The sequence below is a fragment of the Crocodylus porosus genome, unplaced genomic scaffold (genome assembly GCF_001723895.1).
Source record: "Crocodylus porosus isolate Cpor-Errol unplaced genomic scaffold, CroPor_comp1, whole genome shotgun sequence".
NCBI classification, from domain to species: domain Eukaryota; kingdom Metazoa; phylum Chordata; order Crocodylia; family Crocodylidae; genus Crocodylus; species Crocodylus porosus.
This window is the reverse complement of record NW_017728911.1, coordinates 23,418,718-23,437,700: the sequence shown is the minus strand read 5'-3', so window position 1 is coordinate 23,437,700 and position 18,983 is coordinate 23,418,718. Positions and strand designations below refer to the sequence as shown.

At 42.9% G+C, this 18,983-nt stretch overlaps 1 protein-coding gene across 1 annotated transcript in view; it reads left to right on the top strand.

The window, feature by feature from the left end:
* ATP8B4 (ATPase phospholipid transporting 8B4 (putative)) overlaps window positions 1-18,983 on the top strand; it is a 185,890-nt gene that overhangs the window by 160,342 nt on the left and 6,565 nt on the right. The window contains 5 exon segments of the mRNA XM_019533652.1: window positions 2,867-3,090; window positions 8,975-9,058; window positions 9,660-9,905; window positions 12,235-12,373; window positions 14,799-14,929. Coding sequence (XP_019389197.1) covers window positions 2,867-3,090; window positions 8,975-9,058; window positions 9,660-9,905; window positions 12,235-12,373; window positions 14,799-14,929 — 824 coding nt within the window.

Genomic DNA, 18,983 nt, shown 5'->3' with positions numbered 1-18,983 from the left:
GGCAGCACAGCTTGGAAGTGCTCCCAAGGAATCTCCTGTAGGGGATTTGCAAGGCTTGTGTCATGTTGTTGCATTTTGCTGCAGAACACACATCTGCAAGTGCGGAGGGGGGATCCTGTTGGCAGGTGTTTCTGGGCTTCAGGAGCCCAATTCTCCATGTCCTACTGGGGGATTTTTGGGATGTGCAGAATTGGGCCCCACAAGTCCCTGCCAGTGGAGTTCCCTGGGGGTTTCCCTTTTTGCAGATTCATGTAGTCGGGGTGCAGCTATGCAATACTTACTCCCAGGGAGCTCCCTGCAGGGAATTCTTGGGCCTTGCTTTGCAAACAGGAGAACCCTGCAGGAAATCAGGCCCCTGGAGCCCCAGTAGTACCTGCCTGTGGTAACTGGAAAGCATGGGCAACTCTGAGCTGCCTGTGATCCTCACTGTAAAACAAAAAGATGTCTGCCACAAAAAAAGCTGCATAAATTTATACCACCTGTTGTCACAGCCACAATTTTGGGTGAAATAAAAGGCACGGACATCCGTTTGCTTTGATTTTGTGCTGCCATAAAAGTTATGGCAGCACATAGGCACCATCTGTTTCCAGCCTCACAGTCTCAGTACCTATTGACTGAGCAGTATGGTTCATGCCATTGCAAGAGATGGGTGCCTAGTAGGGGTGTGCAATGTGGGCCCTATGTGATTCAGATTCAGCCTGAATCAGGCACAGTGATTTGATTAGTTGATTCAGATCACTGTCCCTGATTCGATTCGGCCAAATCTGAATCTGAAGATTCGGACACAGATACAGCTTTAAAGGCAGGGCTAACCGCACCTTGTCGTGCATCCACAGGTGCATCTCTAGCAGGGCCAGGGAGGTGATCCTCTCCCTCTATGCTACACTGGTCAGGCTACAGCTGGAGTACTGTGTCCAGTTTTGTGTGCCCCACTTCAGGAGGGATGTGGACAACATTGAGAGGGTCCAGAGGAGGGCCACCCAACAACAGGGCAGGGGACTACAGGGCAGACCTACAATAAGAGACTGTGGGACCTGAACCTGTTCAGCCTTCACAAGAGAAGACTGAGGGGGGACCTGATGACCATCTATAAACTCACTAGGGGGGGACGAGAAGGGTTTGGGAGAGACCTTGTTTCCCCTAGCACCCTCTGGCATTACAAAGAAAAAACGGCCACAAGTTGTTGGAGAGTAGGTTTGGATTAGACATCTGTAAGAACTACTTCACAGTCAGGGCGGCTAGGATCTGGAACCAACTTCCAAGGGAAGTGGTGCTGGCTCCTACCCTGGGGGTCTTTAAGAGGAGGCTTGATGCCTACTTAGCTGGGATCATCTGAGCCCAGTTTTTTTTATTCCTGCCCTGGCAGGGGGTTGGACTTGAAGATCTATAAGGTCCCTTCTGACCCGACTTCTATGATTCTATGTTTTTTCTACATACCTCCAGGTACCAGCATGACTCATGAATGCTGTGATGCTGGGGTGGATGGAGCATCTCACAGGAGCATGGGTCAGCAACAGACCTGGAAGTGGACCAGAAGCAGTTCCAGTCCACTTCCAGGTCCAATTGGCAGTACAGTTAATATGAATTGTACAGTCTCCTTTCATTCTTAGTTACTTGAGAAGGGTTAGCCCAGATGAAATATTGGAAAGCCACTGTGCTCCATGTGCCCCAGCATCTCAGCATTCACAAACTACCTGCTACCTAGAGGTATGTAGAAAAAACATTTAAAACTGTGTCTGTCTGAATTGCCAAATCTTTCCGAATCTCTCCAAATTGATTCAGAGGGTTCCGGTTTGATTTGGAAAGATTAAAGGGTCGTCTGATTCGATTCAGAGATTTGGCCACCGAATCAGGCCGAATTTCCACTGAATCGAATCAGAGACTAAAGCTTTGCACAGCCCTACTGCCTAGTCTTGTTGCTGTCCTGCCACACCAGCAAGTTCCTGCTGCCTCATGCAGACCATCTTTTGGGGTGCCGCATTTCCTGGACAGTCTGTTTCCAGGAGGACTTACTTGGTTACACAGTTAGCCATGATTCTGGAAAAAACAGTTTTTCTCTCCTACAGTCTACCTTCCAATAAACAGGGTGAGTGTCTTATTTGGGAGAGGGTATGCAAGAAAATACAGTGTGTCTATAATTCATTGATGTAACAGAAAAATAGCTAATAATGTTTGGAGTCTGATTGTTTCCAATATTTCATCTGTGTGTTGTACATATGTCAAATTCTGCAGTTTGTCAGATTCACAGATTGCAATGGAAAAGAGTGGGAGAGAGAATCCCTTTAGAAAGAATGGAAGAAACGAAGAAGTAGTAAAAAGGAGGAAGTGGTGTTGAGTGAGGAACAGAGGGATTGCAAGTGACTTGAAGATAACTGCAGTCAAAACTACTGTATATTAAAATGAGGGTTAACCCTTCCTAAGTAACTGAGAATGAGAGGAGATTGCACAATTCATATTAATTGTACTGCCAAAGCTCATTTTAAGGTGTTCTCTGTAATTTAATAACTGCCTTACAGTTTCATTAGACCAGGCTTATATTATTACAGTGTAAACAACAGTACCTTCTAATCAACATTAATTATTTCTCATTAACTAAACTGTCCTCTGGGGTAGATTAGTAAATTGACATCTTTAAAAAATAGTAGTAATAGATTATTAATAGTTTTGATAAAATTATACAGTAAAATTAATAATAAAACGATGTATGTGGAGCTGGAAGCAGGAGCCCAGCAGAGACTGTTAGTGGAACCATCTCCACCGGGGTGATCTGGAACCTTCCCTCTGTCTTTGCTGCTGCTGCTCTGGGCAGGAGCCAAGAGCCACTTTGTAAATACTTAGTAGAGACTTGCTTCTTCTTTATTTGCAGGTGCACACATAGGAGTTGGCATCAGTGGCCAGGAAGGAATGCAAGCTGTCTTGGCCAGTGATTACTCCTTTGCCCAGTTCAGATACCTTCAAAGGCTGTTGCTTGTCCATGGCAGGTGGTCCTATTTCAGAATGTGCAAATTTTTGTGCTATTTCTTCTACAAAAACTTTGCCTTCACTCTGGTGCATTTTTGGTTTGGCTTCTTCTGTGGCTTCTCAGCTCAGGTTAGTACTTAGCAGCTAAGTTTATAAATCAACAAAATAATGTATGTGTTTAACATACCCCATTATTGAGAGGGCTTTTATTTAAGTGTCATCTGCACTTATCAGTGTCCAGGTTTGAATGGGAGGGGGAGCCTTTAGTTTTATTTGGCTTGTTTATTTTTTTTTTTGGATCTCAGTCTTTTTTTCTCTCAGGTAAGAGGTAATAGTCGAATCTGTGTTGTAGAAGGTGGTGTTACACTTCTACCATCCTCCCGAGAAGCATGGCAAGATCTCCCCCAAAAACTTCCACTTCAGTTTATGATGCATGTTACATTTCTGAGCAAATGCTCTTTCTCTGTCAGCTGTCACCTGCAGAGTTGACAATCCTACCTGTCAAATTTACTCTCCTTCCTCTTCTTGATCCACCGTGCATCCCTACCTGAACATTATTAAATCGTTTTCCATATTAGGCATCTGTGTATTCAAGCAGAAGTTATGGTGGCAAGCAGCTCAATTTGTGGCTTCTAGCTGATTAGTTAAGTGGGGCTTCTTCTGATAGACTTAGAGGTCATTTAGTAAATCAGTAGCCAACCCTTTGATTTTTTTTAGGTGTGCAAGTCTCTTAGCAAGTATAGAGAATAGGAGAAGAAAAGTTGGCCTCCTTTGTTTACTTTCCGGGAACGGGTGTGAGGGGTAGTGTCTAAACCTCCCGGCTCCCACATAGTACTGGCACTTCAAATGAAATGCTGGGGCTGAGATGTGTGGGATACAGGAGCAGTGCCATTTTCGGTAAAAACACGCAATGGGAATGTTGAAAGAGGGAGCCATGACTGAGGCCAGCTATATTGGCTCCAGAAGGATCAGGAGTTTCCTGAAAATATTAACAATGGTGGAAATACATTAATCTGAGTTTTGGGAAACATCATTTGTGTTTCTGGGGAAAGACAGAGTGTTTTTTAATTTCAGCAACTAAACATAATATTTGGTATGATTTATCAAACAACATGGTTTTAAAAAGCTGTTATGGAACACAAGAACATCAGTATTTTTTTAGAAATACTTTTCCATTTTGGCTCATCTTAATCAACTTAATAAATATACATTTTAATTTTGCTTTTACATAATTGGCTGTAAGACAAGGTTTTCTAGACCTTTTGATTGATTCAATAATAGGGAAAATTTACATAACTATGTTTTAAATAGTAAGCTTTCTTACTATACTTTTTTTCTCTCGACCCCCTGTACTTTGTGGGATGCACTTAAATAATTTGATGAAAATGAGAAGAGTTTGTTTGAATATTGGTTTTAGATATCTTCTTATGTGACCCTTCCAAAACTGGAAGTCTATAGAATAAAATTCAGGGAAAGGAGATTTCATAGATGACTGACAGCAGTTGTAGTTGTATGACTGGGGACCATTAGCTTAACTACTTATAGGGAATAGTTTTGATATTTAATTTTGTCATTAGAAATTCTCCAAAGCTTGCACATTTATCCTACATTCTGGTGGTTGCACAGCACCTATCCAGTTTAGCTAGTTGGCAGTTCTTGGCATTTGGCTTTATGTCTCTTGAATTGTATTTATTATTTTTCATTGTTTGATTTTGGTGGTCCTGGAGAACACAACCAGGACTAGGATGTGTTAGGCATTAAGCAAGTATATAGTAAGAAATGCTTATTACCCCAAAAAGCTTACATTCTTAATAAGCAAGACAGAACAAGATTAGGAGGAGAAAGAGAAAAACTAATTTGACTGAGGTCACACAACAGGTCAGTGGCAGAGCTTAAAATTGACTCCAGGTCCCCTGACTCCCTGTCCAGTGTCCTGTTTGACCACAGCGACCCTTGGATAAAGCCTTCTTAGCCTTTTAGGGACTCTGGCATAACTGTACTCACTGGTGCTCTGCATTCTCTACTGAGTCCTAGGCCACTTGCAAATCCTGGTCATAATTTTTAAAGTCTTTCAGACTTTCTATTAACCTGGACTGCTTTTCTATGCAATCTGCTAAAACTGCAGTGAACTGAATGGGAACTTTGACTAGGTCATCCCAATCTGAAATTGTTGAGGTCTGGTAGCAGACATAGCTGATTTGTGAGCTATTGAGGGCCAGATGACTCTCTTTCATTCCACTAGCTCTCTCTCAGTAATGAAAGTGGCAGGAAGGCCCAGCTTCTAGGCTAAGTACAGACAGTCAAAAAGCCAGAGGCTGAATTGATTTATTTCTGACAGGGGGTTAGTTTAAGCGTCATAGATTGAACTGAGAAGCAAGTGAATAGACATTTACTTTTGATTCTGGAAATGTAGTCATATGACTGCAGTGGCTCAGGCCATAAGCTGGGGGGTGCCATCCCTCCTAGCCTGCCAGCCAGTGCTAAAGGAAAGGGACAAAAGCTGGAGGAGAAGCCCTTCAAGGCTCCCCCCTTCCTCCCCCACTCAAGAGGAGAAGGGAGAGCATGGCCAGGCCTCAGCTGGCCCACTGAGTATGATGGGGGGAGGGTATAAACCCCAACCCTGGCCTGCACCTCCCTCACCTGGAGGTCTGCCAGGGGAGGGGAATGGCGAAGCCCCTGACAGACTTTTCCCTGCTCCCCACTCCAGTGGAAGGGGCGGGGGGGGGCATGGCCAGGGTCCAGCCTGGGGCCAGAACGCTGGGGAGAGGGGGTTTTAAATCCTCTCCCTGGCCCGCATGGGACCCCAGCTAGGGTCTGCTGGGGGTGGGGGCTGACAAGCTTTTCCTCCTCCCTGATCAAGTGAAGAGCAGGGGGGACATGGCCAGGCCTCAGCTTGACCCCTCAGGCTGAGGCAGGAGGGCAGGGTTTAAAGCCTATCTTGGAAGCCTGGAAGCTTGGAGAGATGTGTCCAGCTGGTAAGTATGTTGTGGTGGAAGGAGGGAAGGGGCATGGGGATGCAGATCAATGCCCCCTGTGGTGAGGGAGGGAGGGAATGGGGCAGGGGCTGGGCCATGTGAACAGCTGGAGTGGGGCAGAGCGTGGGACAAAGCCATAGTTTGTTTGGGGGGTGCAGGGCGGCAAGCGGCTCCTGCTGTTGTGCACACCCCAGAAGGGTATGGGGGAGGGGTGTGTGTCCCCCTTGGATTTGCGTGGGCAGGCCGGGGGGGCTGCAACTGTGGGCTGGGGCCAGGGCGGTACTGGGTTCTTCCTGGCGCATGAGGGCTGCACTTGGGGTGGGTGGTAGCGGCACTGTTAGGGAGCTACGTGGGGACTTCGGTGAAATTAGGGTAGCTGCAGCCCCCCTGTCCAGTGCCACCTGCCCCAAGTGCAGCCCTGGCCCAACCTTCCCCCCCTCCTCCATCCCAGGGCCACACTAGAAGAGTCCAGCGTGGCCCTGGCTCCAGCCTGCAGTTGAAGCCCACCCCACTCCCAGGCTCAGATCTGGGGCACGTGCCCCCCCATGGCCTCTTGGGGCGTGTGCAGTGGCAGGAGTCACCCCACACCCTCCGTACAAGCCATGGCTCCATCCAGCACCCCACCCTGTCCTGCCCCAGCTGGCCTCACTCCAACCCCCCCACACCCCTCCCCTTACCCTCCCTGGTCACCACAACAGACTTACCAGCTGCATGCAGGTGTAATGAAGATCACATCTGTATCGGCCGATATGCGTCTTTAAAAATTGGCTATTGAAATTGGCCCCCAAAATCCCTATCGGTGCACCCCTAGTTTTGTTAAAGAAAAGCTTACAGTGAATTGCTGGTCCCTTTGAAATCAGTGGTAAAGCTGGTCTTGACTTGAATGGAGCTGGGTTTTACCCCCAGTTTCTGATTATATGAAAATATCTATTGTGCTCCCCTTTTTTGCTTTTCTCACATACAACTTTAATATGCTAGCTTGATATACATAAGGTAGGACCTACTTAAAAATAAAGGCCAGACATCTGCATCTTTCTTTCACATGCCTCTTATTAACAAGTTATGGTTAGGTAAATTATTCTACAGCTGAAAACAGTTGGCCAGATGTAAATAGATTATGCTTTCTCAGACACAATGTTGAGTTAAAAAAAAGCAGTATCATTACTTAAAAGTGACATGTGGTATTTCTTTACTACCTTGGGCTGCCTCACACTGTTGCTGGCATTGTTGAATTTAATCACTTCAGGTCTTAAATGATGTCCTCCTGCCTATTCCAGGGCACATCCCGGTAGGTGGGCTGCACACAACAGATGTGCATTTCTGGAATGTGTTCCTTTGGCAATGGCATCTTTGCCTACAAGATGTCCTCTGAAGTGGATCCATGACTTAGTGGCACTGTGCAGCAGTGGTTGGTTGCATTGCGGTACCATTTTGCTGACTACTTTTGATCTGGTTTCAAATGTGAACAATTTGTTTCCTGTTGACAAGTTCACAACTAGTCCCAGAGCTTTGAAGACTTTTGTGCAAGTTTATATTGAGCATGAAATTCTGCATTTCCCTTGTTCTCACATGTGCTTGTTATGGATGTGTGTGCAGGGAAGGGCAAACTGGATCAGATAAAAAAAGACTCACACCTTCACTCTCTAAGTCAGTGCACCTCTGCAGATTTTAGTTTTGTCTGAGACTAGGAGTTTAAATACGAAACTACTGCTGGGAAGGCCAGGGGCAGCACAGCTCTATGGACAGCCATGTAGCACCTGGGGCAGTGCCAGTTCCTGTCATGCTGTTTGCAGCAACTCAGTCAGCCACTGCTGGAGCAGCAACTGCTTGTGTAACCTGCTCCCCCCACACAAAGGCCGTGCCTAGGGCTGCTGCCCTAGTCAGCCCCTTTCCCTCCTCCCCCACCCCCCATTATGCTACTGGGGAAAGTTGTTTGTACTGTTTCTGGCTTGACTGAACCCTGCAGGAAACAAATGTCCCATGAGATCACGAAATAATATCCAACCCAGATTCTAGTTAGCTCTGTGTCTGTCAGCTCTTAAGATCTTTTTTGGTGATAGGACTCTTTTCTTTAATGCCAAGATAAGTACCCTAAATATTTAGAACATTGATTCAACTCAAAATCAAACTGAGCAATAGCCACATATTAACATGCTAGGTTTCCTTGGATCCCCAGTGAAGTAATGTGCACAGTCATATCCAGGTATTTCTCACATCTGTGACTGGATCTTCCTACTGCTATATCCCTGCAACACAACCACTACAGAAAGGATGTGGGCACGTTGGAGAGAGTCCAGAGGATGGCAACAAAAATGGTTTGGGGGGTGGGGCATTTGACTTCTGAGGAAAGGCTGAGGGAACTAAATAAACTGGGTTTATTTAGTCTAGAAAAGAGAAGACTGAGGGGTGATTTTAATAGTAGCCTTCAACTACTTGAAGGGGGTTCAAAAGAGGATGGAGCTGGACTGTTCTCAGTGGTGGCAGATGGCAGAATAAGGAGCAACGGTCTCAAGTTGCAGCAAGGGAAATTTAGGTTACATGTTAGGCAAAACTTTCTCACTAGGAGGGTAGTAAAACACTGGAACAGGTTACCCGGAGAAGAGGTGGAATCTCCATCTTTGGAGGTTTTTAGGACTTAGACAAAGCCTTGGCCATGGCCAGCCTGCTTTGAGCAGGGGGTTGGATTAAAGGACTTCCTCAAGGCCTTTCCAACCTTAATTTTCTATGATACTATAATTCTGTGATTTCCAGACTGAATTTAAGCTTGTGCCTTTTTTTCTTATGTTGAGGAAAAATGCAGTAAACAAGCACTTTGTTGATTATTGTATGTGCCTCACTAAGTAAGTGTCATGAAAAACCATTGGTAATTCCTTGCATACGAAACAGATCACTAAACCAATAAATATTATTTCACTTGTTTTCAAAATGCATTTTTTCCCATGAATAGGGTAAAGGCTTTTGTTGTTGCAGATTATTATAATGAAAACTTTGGAAATGACGTGTGTGAAAACTTGTTATTAACTGCATCTATTTTTCAGACTGTTTATGATCAGTGGTTTATCACCCTCTTCAACATTGTCTATACTTCACTTCCTGTACTAGCAATGGGGTTGTTTGACCAGGTACAATTCTATCTTATTTGTATCATGTCTCCAAAAGAAGCAGTATAATTATAGTCTTTATGCTATAACAAGTCATCTTTAAATGTATACATTGTATAATTTTCCCATGTTATCTGCCTCACCTCATTTTAACTTATGCTGGGAATCAGCCCCCACCAATGGCCTCAACATCAGTAATTACTTCCTGATCCTTTGACTGATTCTGCACCAGCTTTTTCAAAATTAAACTATGCACCAATTAAGGATTTCTGGAATGCAACAAATTCTGGCTGTAACGCTGTTCTCAGCCAGATTCTTCCTCATTTGGGGCTAAAGTAGTAGAAATGTAGTCCTTGGTGACTCTCCCACCCGTATCTAACCATCATCAGAGAAAGATAGCTGTATGGCATCTCTTTTGCCCTGCCAGAAAGGCCAAAGGGACAGAGTGGGAGAAGGGAATCTTACCCTCTGTCTGTAAGCACATTTAAGTTATGAGAATATATGTTCATCAAGGGAAATTTCTTCTTCCTTTTGACATGAATGTCTGCACCTAATCTGTCATATAAGTTATTTATTTTGTGCCATTATTAAAGTAACACTGTTTTCGTATTATTTTTTATAGGATGTGAGTGAGCAGAATAGTATGGATTATTCAAAACTCTATGAACCTGGGCAACTAAATCTACTGTTTAACAAACGGAAGTTTTTTATCTGCATAGCATATGGAATCTATACCTCTTTTGCTCTTTTCTTCATCCCATATGGTGCATTTTATAACATAGCTGGTGAAGATGGAAAACCCATTGCTGACTATCAGTCTTTTGCTGTTACTATGGCAACATCTTTAATTATTGTAGTCAGTGTTCAGGTAAAAATAAAGATACTTATTTAGTTCATGTTTTTAGAAGCGTTCTCCTGGTTTTTAAATGCAGAAATTCCTGATAAAAATGAGACTTTCACTTAAGTTTGGAATCATTGAGAAGGTTTCAAAAGTTTACTTACAAACTTATAATGGCCTGAGATAGGGATATTCATTCTTTTAGAACAACTTCACAAATCTAATGTTTTCCTGAGTAATCAATGAGAATCTGAGATAAATGACCCATTGAGGACTTTTGTGACTTGAGAGAGTCTCAGCAACAGGAAATGTGTTTTTCAATGGAAGCTATACTAGAATAGCTTTCTGCTAGGGTTTGAGGTAAATTAATTTTTAAAAAGTAAATTATTCTCCTGCAGTTAGAATAATTGCTGGAAAATGTACATTATTTAAATGCTGCTGCAAACCCCATAATAGACTGGGTAGAGAACAGATTCAACTTTTTTCCTGGAATTAGGGAAAAGAACTTGTTACACCATTTTTTATCTTCTTTTTCTAGCATAAAGGCTTTGACCTCCAGACAATGCTGTTTATGGTCTCCAATAAACCTAACTAGAGCAATTAAGAAACAGAGCAGGAATTAGGGTGGTGGCTTTGGAGACAGTTTAACATCTAGTAGGGAAGGGCCATGTTAATCATATATGACCAACCTGCTAGGAGGGAGGGAATGATTTTGATTCTGGAACTGTTTACTATGCTAAGAGAAAGGGGGCAACCATGGACCACTGCCAAGGATGGTCTAGGAAATGTTTAGCTGAATACCCAAAAAGACTCTGTACTGTCTTTTTCTTTAGTTGTTGAGTCACCTTGTGTTATGATGGGACATAGAAACTGTTCATATGGACATAACAAGCTGATGATATATTTTATTTGTAGTTGAAACCTATAATTTTAGTTAATTACTTAAGAATTGAAGATAAGAAAGTGTATGTAATGGTTACATGATTAAGCTTTAAGAAACTACTGAATGATAAATCAAGATAATTCAGGTTTCATTTTTAAGTGAGAAATTCATTAAATTGCAGGAAACTTCATGGTATTCATATTTATTAGATAATGTAAGCAAAAGTTGATTTCAGAATGATCTGTTTTTACAAAGCAGAATTGCATTAACAAACTATAGCAACATTATTTTTTATGATTTTAAAGTATTTGCAAGTATATTGAGTGTTACTGCTGTGATTTTAATAACATTTTACAAATTTAAAAAAAATTAGGATCCAGAGGATAAGTTAGTTGTTCAGGGTAAGACAGAAAGTATGCAACAGAGTTTGGATTTAACCCAGATAATTAGTTCCCATTCATATGCATTAATCACAAAGCCATTGTTCCATGTCCTTCATGCTTTATTCCTCAATACTGTAAAGCTTTTACAAAAGACATACCTTCACACACACACACAGAGACACACACACACACATGCATTTTTATATATTTTACATTGTATTCTCATCTCATCTATACTGCGATATATCGTAGTATATGTTGTAAAATTTAACCATTGGAATACATGGGTTTCCATACTTACAGTGATAATAAAACTGCAAAACTCAATAATGTTGGTATGTAGGGATTCATGTGGGAAAAAAATGGTTTTGGGCTGAGCTTATGGTTGATGTACCCCAAATTTCACAGGAATTTCTAACAAAACTGGTAAGTCTTCAACACAGCCTATTGAATATCCCAATTTCTATGAAAGGTTGAAGAATACTACACTTATTTGAAGTGCACTTGAGTTCACAAAAGCTTGTGCTCTATGTACATCTTATTTAGTTAGAATGCATATCTATGATGCCTTCTGCCTGACTTTTCATTTCTCATGAAACCTAAATCTAGATTAGAACTTACTTTTTTTTGAGTTTCAGAATGAAAATTCAGTTGTAATTTTACTCAGTTTACTCCATTTGAATTGATAGTAAATATGGAACGGTAGAAGGATAATTTTAGAGGTTCCATGCTTTCCAGTTACCTAATTTGCTCCCATCTTAAGTTTAATGTGTGTCAGGAGCCTTAAGACCCTAATTCCCATTAATTAAATACCATTAAAATCTGGGCGCACATGTGCAACATTTTTTTTAAATGATTTTTTTCTTACAGTTTAATGAATTTTTAAATTAAATATTTAATAGAAAATAAAAAAGAGAGTATGTGATGAGAAACACTCAAATAGATTCAGAATGCCATAAAATAATCTCCTCTCTATATAAATATTATACTCCACATTTAGGAGACTATTCAGGAAGGGTTTGTAGTATGTTTTCTGGAACACTAAGCATTGAAGGTCCTTGGTATAATGCATGTTATCTGATTTTATTTTCAGATAGTTCTGGATACCAATTACTGGACAGCCATCAATCATTTCTTCATTTGGGGTAGTGTAGCTGTGTATTTTGCTATTTTATTTGCAATGCACAGTGATGAGTTTTTTGATATATTCCCAAGCCACTTTTCTTTCGTAGGTGAGTCTTTTTACCATGCATGAGCTATGTAAAGTATTTATATGTGTTAGCATAATCATTATAAAAAAATCATGAAACAGTAGCAACTGTAGAAAGAAACCTTTATATTACTGAACTAATATCATCTAAGTAATGAAAAAGCATTCCAGGTCTGTTGAAGTGTTGGTAAGAATACATAGACTTAGAAAATGGTTATAAACAGACTAAGACAAATAGTGAAGTGAAACTTATTATTCTTTTTTTTTTAATAAGTGCAACTTATTAAACATTGTTCTTTTTTGTGAGTTACTAAAGGTTAGGGTAGTGGCAAGGAGTACCACTATCCCAGAAAGAACCTTGACATAGTGGGATCAGAACAGCTTGCTGTGAAGATGTAGCTCCTGCAATAGCTGTTTTGCACAAGCCATACCGGCATTAACTGAGCACCAGCAGGACTTTGCTACAGTTAATTGAGAACACAGTTCTTTCAAGCGCATTTTAGTAGCCAAGCACATGATTACAGGAAATGAAACTACTTTTTGTAACATTGTCTGGACATTCTAAATATCAGGGACCTTGTGAATCAGCAGTTTAGGCCACAGGATAATACTAGCAAATTTGCTACTAGAAACTTGGATGATCTGCTAAAAGATCAACTTGAAAAATAATTATTTTTGGTCCCAATAGTATTATTCTGACCTGCCTGTGTTGTAAATAGGACTATTTTTCTGTTACAGCCCACATATGAGACCAAAAAGAGTTTCCTGCTCATGTGATACTAGAAGGACATCTTCTAAGTAGAATTGGGGGGGAAATGTCATAATATCAATGCAAAGAAAATTAATAATTGAATGAAGTTGAAAAGTGTGCATAATTGTTAATTAAAGATTGACTAAGCAACTACTGGTTAGCTCAAATGACTAGTAATTGGATAGATAGCTTTTGGCATCTGTGACACTGCTGTGTGGTTCAGGGCCATGGTGGTTTAAATACCAGTCAGATAATACCATTTGATGGTGTTTTAGAATTAAGGTCTAATACAGAGTTCATACTCTGAATGCAGCCCTCTCACATGTTTCATGTGATACTGAGACTTTTTGGGGGAGGGTGGCATATTAATAAAATACATAAATAAAATGGTCAGAGTAGTAATCTAGAGTGGGGTGGCTTTGTTCCAACAAAAACTGGACAATCTATTTAAACAGATGAGGACTCGTGTGTGTGTGTGTGTGTGTGTGTGTGTGTGTGTGTATGTGTGTGTGCGTGCGTGTGTTTTACCTAACCAGAGAGGTACACACATACACGCGTACACGTACGTACATGTAAATAGTAGAGCTGTGCGAAATTTCGGTCCCTGATTTGATTTGGTGGAGATTTGGCCCAGTTCGGTGGCCTAATCGCTGAATCCAAATAGATTCAGAGGACCCTTTAATCTCTCTGAATCGAACTGGAACCCTCCAAATCAATTCGGAGAGATTTGGGAAGATTTGGATATAGACACAGGTTTAAATGTTTTTTTTCATACCTCTAGGTAGCAGGCGGCTTGTGAATGCTGCGATGCTGAGCTGCATGGAGTGTCCCACAGAAGCATGGGGGGCTCCCCAGCATGCTTGGCAGCAGTCCTGGAAGTGGAACAAAAGCACTTCTAGTCCACTTCTGCATCCGCTGGGGAGCATGTGGGACGTCCCTCCACGTCCCTCCAGCTTGGCAACTGGTGCCTCCTGGGTCTGGGTGGGGCACCCAAGGTTCCCCCACAGCCAGTTGCCAAGTGGAGGAGTGCGGGGGGCCCCCCCACATGCTCCATGGTGAACCCGGAAGTGGACTGGAAGTATTTCTGGTCCACTTCCGGGTTCACCACCAAGCATGTGGAGGGCCTCCCTGCACTCCTGTAGGATACCCCATGCGCTCCAGCATCGCAGCATTCACAAGCCACGTTGGTACCTCGAGGTATGCAGAAAAAACATTTAAAGCTGTGTCTGTGTCTGAATTGCTGATTCTCTGAATCCGCATTGAATCTTCAGATTCGGATTCAGCTGAATCGAATCAGGGACAGTGATCTGAATCAATGAATCGAATCACTGTTCCTGATTCAGGCTGAGTCTGAATTGAAAAGGACCCACTTTGCACACCCCTAGTAAATAGCTATGCAAGTACCATCTTTCAGTATTGTTCTTGTATGCATCATTGTTGTAGTCACTATCTTAAATCCTTCTTTGGAGTCCACTTTGTATTTTGGCTTGTGTCAAATTTTAAATGCTGCCAAAGAATTTTGTCATTTTAGCAGTACATTTTTCTACATCTAGAAGAATTCAAGTATTTTTATAATAGAAATGCATGTTGACCTAAAGGAAAACAAAAGAGATAATTTAATATGTCTCGCACTTGCAAACTGTTAACATCAGCCTTGAACTCCTAACAAACATGTTTCATTTTCTTGTGCTAATAGGAAATGCCCGTCATTCTCTGGGCCAGATAAGTGTTTGGCTTGTCATTCTCTTGACTACCGTGGTTTCGGTCACGCCTGTTATAACATTACGATTTTTGAAGATAGATTTAAATCCAACACTAACTGATCAGGTATGACTTAATCCTATAATATGAGAGTTTTCTTTCATCTTTTCCTACCTCATATAGAAGTAATTTCAGTTTTTAAAAACTGACAAAATATATAGTGCTTACATAACTTCTGGGAAAAGACACAGGATGAGTTTGTCAAAGCAAGTTCATCCATTCTGTAAGTTTTAATTTTTTTAATGTATAAGAAGTGAAAGGTGATACTTGATTCCTAATGAACTTTTGGGTCAGAATTTTTTACTTTTTATTTATATCAGTGGTTCTCAGTGTTTTTAGAATCAGGGCACCCCTCCACTATTTTCTTTGAATGTGGTGACATCTCTGGTTGGGAGTCACTGTTTGTGCTCTTTCAGCTTACCTTGGTGGTTCTCAACCTAGGTATTGTTGTTGCCTCCAGGTAAAATTGCCTCATGTGCCTGCTGTGTAGCCAGGCTAGATAGGGCTACAGTTCAATTCCATTCTCCTGCCTCATTACAGTCCTCTGATAACCATAAAGCAGGCAGGAGAGCCAGCTTATGCAGGTGCCTTTCCTGGTCTGACCTATACAGTATCTTCTGGAAAGAGAGGCATACAGGATGGGTAAAACTGTACCACATGTCTCTGTTTGAGAGAAGCTTGCATGGGTGACCAGTCTGTGAAGGTGTGCGGCATGAGCTGATTCTTTTGCTAGCTTTAGGGTTATCAGAGTATCCTAATGCAAGAAGAATGTGCAAGTGCTGTACCCTATGCATATACCAGTTTTACCTGGCCTCTGTGGTAGTGGTGGTGCCTTGTGTTATGGAACCTCTGAGGGGATCCTGTGGCATCTTAATTGAGAACCAATGATTTATACATTTTTTAAATGTTACAGCACAAAAACAGAAGGCATATTATCCCATGTCTTTTTCAGTAAGCTAACTTAAATGGGAGCTTCTACATAATCACTCTTGACACAGTATGGTCAAGACTGTACTTTCTTAGAAAACAGTAAGTGATATAATTATGGGAGTTGGGGGGGAGAGAGGGGGGCTGCCCACAGCAGGTTTGGGCTCCCTGCTTTGCTGCCCTTCCCCTGGGTTCTCTGTGGCTTAGTGGGCAGGACCTGGTATGGCAGGGCAGAGTGGGGCTGGGTGGGGAAGCGTGGTGGTGCCACCGCAAGCCCCATGCTGCCATAGTGAGGTGCTCCCTGCCTGCCTGGTAGTAGTGGGGGTGGTGGTGTAGGTGTATGTCCTCTGCTGCTGGGCAGGCAGGGGGCACCCTGCCATAGCATTAAGGGGATCATGGTGGTGGCACCAATTTTCCCTGCCTGGCCCCACTCCTCCCATCTGCTGGGCTACGGAGGCCCCATTGGGAGGGTAGCAGGGCAGGGAGCCAATATCCTGTAGGAGGCAGCCTGCCCCCACCCCGTGCACAAATCTGGGGTGCATGTGCCCCCCAGGCCCTCACAGGAATGTGTGCAACAGCAGGGAGCCAGCCCATCCCCACCCTGTCCCCCAGATGAGCCACCCGTGGCCCAATCCTGCTCCCTGCCTGGGCCTTGTGGCCACACATGGTCCTGGGCCCCAAACCCCGTGCACTGCTTGGGCTGGGCAGAAATCAGCCCTTACCTTGAAACACGGCCAGGTCTTCATCAGCTCAGGGTGTACGAGCTGATTCTTTGCGCTTGGCCAACTCTTCTCAGTAGGCATGCTGAAAGCTCTCATTGTTGACCTGCTCCACCCAAAACTTCCCCAGACCTATTAGCTCTTCCAGGTCCATTACTCCATCTGTCTCCTCTGCCCCTGGTTACTCTATCACTTGGCCAGTGATCCCTTTCTTCAGGTTCTTCTTTTCTGGTTGGGGTGCTCCCCAGAACCACTGTGTTACCAGATTTGCCCATCCCTTTGGGGTGTGCTCATTTATTATGAATACGTTTCTAAGGTCTTTGTAATGCTATCAATGTACTGCTTGTGTTACTTGCGCTTGTATACAGAGCTGTATCTCTCCCTTCTGTAAGTCCTCACCCCCAATGGAGATATCTTGCAGGACTCAGTTTCAGTGGGGCTGGGTTCGTCCATTCACCAAATCAGTCATACACACAAACACACACAGATTAACGTGACGCGCCTGACCCAGCTGGGTTGATCAGCATGGACAGGCTGACACCCTCATTTGCCAGGAATCAGTTCATTAAGGTAACAATAAAATGCAATCAGACACAGGTACACAGGTAAACAGAATACCTCTGAATCCAGCTGGGTATCTAGATTACACCCTTACGGGCCAGCATTCAGTTCATCAGGTCACATCTGAGCCAAACTGGGCCAGTCAGCCTGTACAGGCTGATCCCCTTATGTGTTTCAAACTCAGCACGTCCCAATCTTTTGCTCTAACTGTCCTAGTAGTGGTAGCCTCTTGATGAGCAGGCCCCACAGTATTTCTGGGCTTCACAGGGATCTTTGGCTTAGGTAAAAGAAGCGTTGCTGCAGAACAAGTGGGAAAGGAAACTAGCAAAGGAAACATATACCCAGTTACCACAAGTTTGACTATAAAAGTTATTTATTGCTAAGTATATGAAATATATAATGGTACGAGTAGTAATAGACATGCAAAGGAAAAACAAACACAAACAATTACAACACTACCCTGGTTTCACTAGGTATTTGGGGAAACTTAGGTCAAGCTTAACTAATACAGTTCAGGTTCAGAAATCTGTCTAGAGAGAAAAGAGAGAAAAAGAGCGAGAGCTGGGATCTCACCAGTCCAAGGCACTCGGGTTCCAATGCTGACAGGTAAAGTTCTTAGCACAATCCTTGAAGGGAGGCGATCTGTTTCTTCCAGCTTCTCAAGAACAACAGCGGATGGTGTCAGAGTTCTTCTCTTGAAGCACACCGTTTGCTGATTTTACTGCTTTTTAAACCCTCAATTCAGATTCTTCAAAGCATTCTTTTAATCATGTAAATAATTGTATTTTCTATTGACAAGCGGTTATCTGGTGGAACATCTGAAGAAACTGATCAATAACCAGGAAAAACATAAGGTTAAGGAGTAACCAGACACTTAGGAGCCAGCTTGAAATTCTTATGGATAGCAGATATACTGGATGGGATACCTCATTGTTTCTTCAGGAACATAGATAGCTTGCAGCATCAGGGTTTTGTATTTTTACCTGTTGTGAATAAGCCTCAGTTTAGCATGACTTCCAGATCTTACTTCAAGGGATTACTTGGAGCGTTTATAAACTTTGTGGGGAGGACTTCCACCAGTCATCCCAGGAAAAGTATGACAGCATTTGTGGTCAGGGCTCCAATGGGCTGGATGCTGTGATGAACCCTTTACCGTTGTTCAAATGTTGCCCATACCTGCTCTGACTCAGTCTCTTTCCTCAGCATTCTGTAACCCGGCAACCGACTTTTAGTCGATCAAGTTTAAATAGGCCTCCCATAGTGGGACCAGTGAATGTACAGCCTAAGATGCCTATTAAACTTTACTTCTGCTTAATTCTGGTTAGATGAGGTTGTGCTTGGGGAGTCCTTTGTAAGTCCAGGTTAGAATTGGTCTGATAAATGCTGAGCTGGGTGTGTGTAAATATGGGTTGATTAGCATTTGGGGTACAGATTCCCCATCATGCAGTGCTCCCCTGCTTTTCTGATCCCAGAATTCAGTGCAGTCTTTGCCTTGGAATCTCTGTTCTCCATCCTGAATGCTAATGAGGATGTAGTCCTGTTCCATCTCCCATTTAAATGAGTTGTCATCTGGTTCCATCTCAGATGCAAATGAGACGTAGGGCAGTTGTTTCACTCTTGTCATTCTTATCTGGAGGGCTTTAGGTGTGTCTCCCACTGCATCTTCATTGTCTTTCATAATCAGTTTTTGTTCAGGTAGAGAGGAAAATTCTTTGTGAGTCGGACAGGCTGTGTCCTGTGCCAGGGTTCATAGAATCATAGATTCAATGAGTGGGAAGGGACCTAGACAGATCATCGAGTCCGACCCCCTGCCACGGGCAGGAAGGAGCACTGGGGGTGGCAGGGGTCATAAGACCCCAGCCAAGTGCCTGTCCAGTCTCCTCTTGAAGATTTCCAGGGAAGGTGAGAGCACC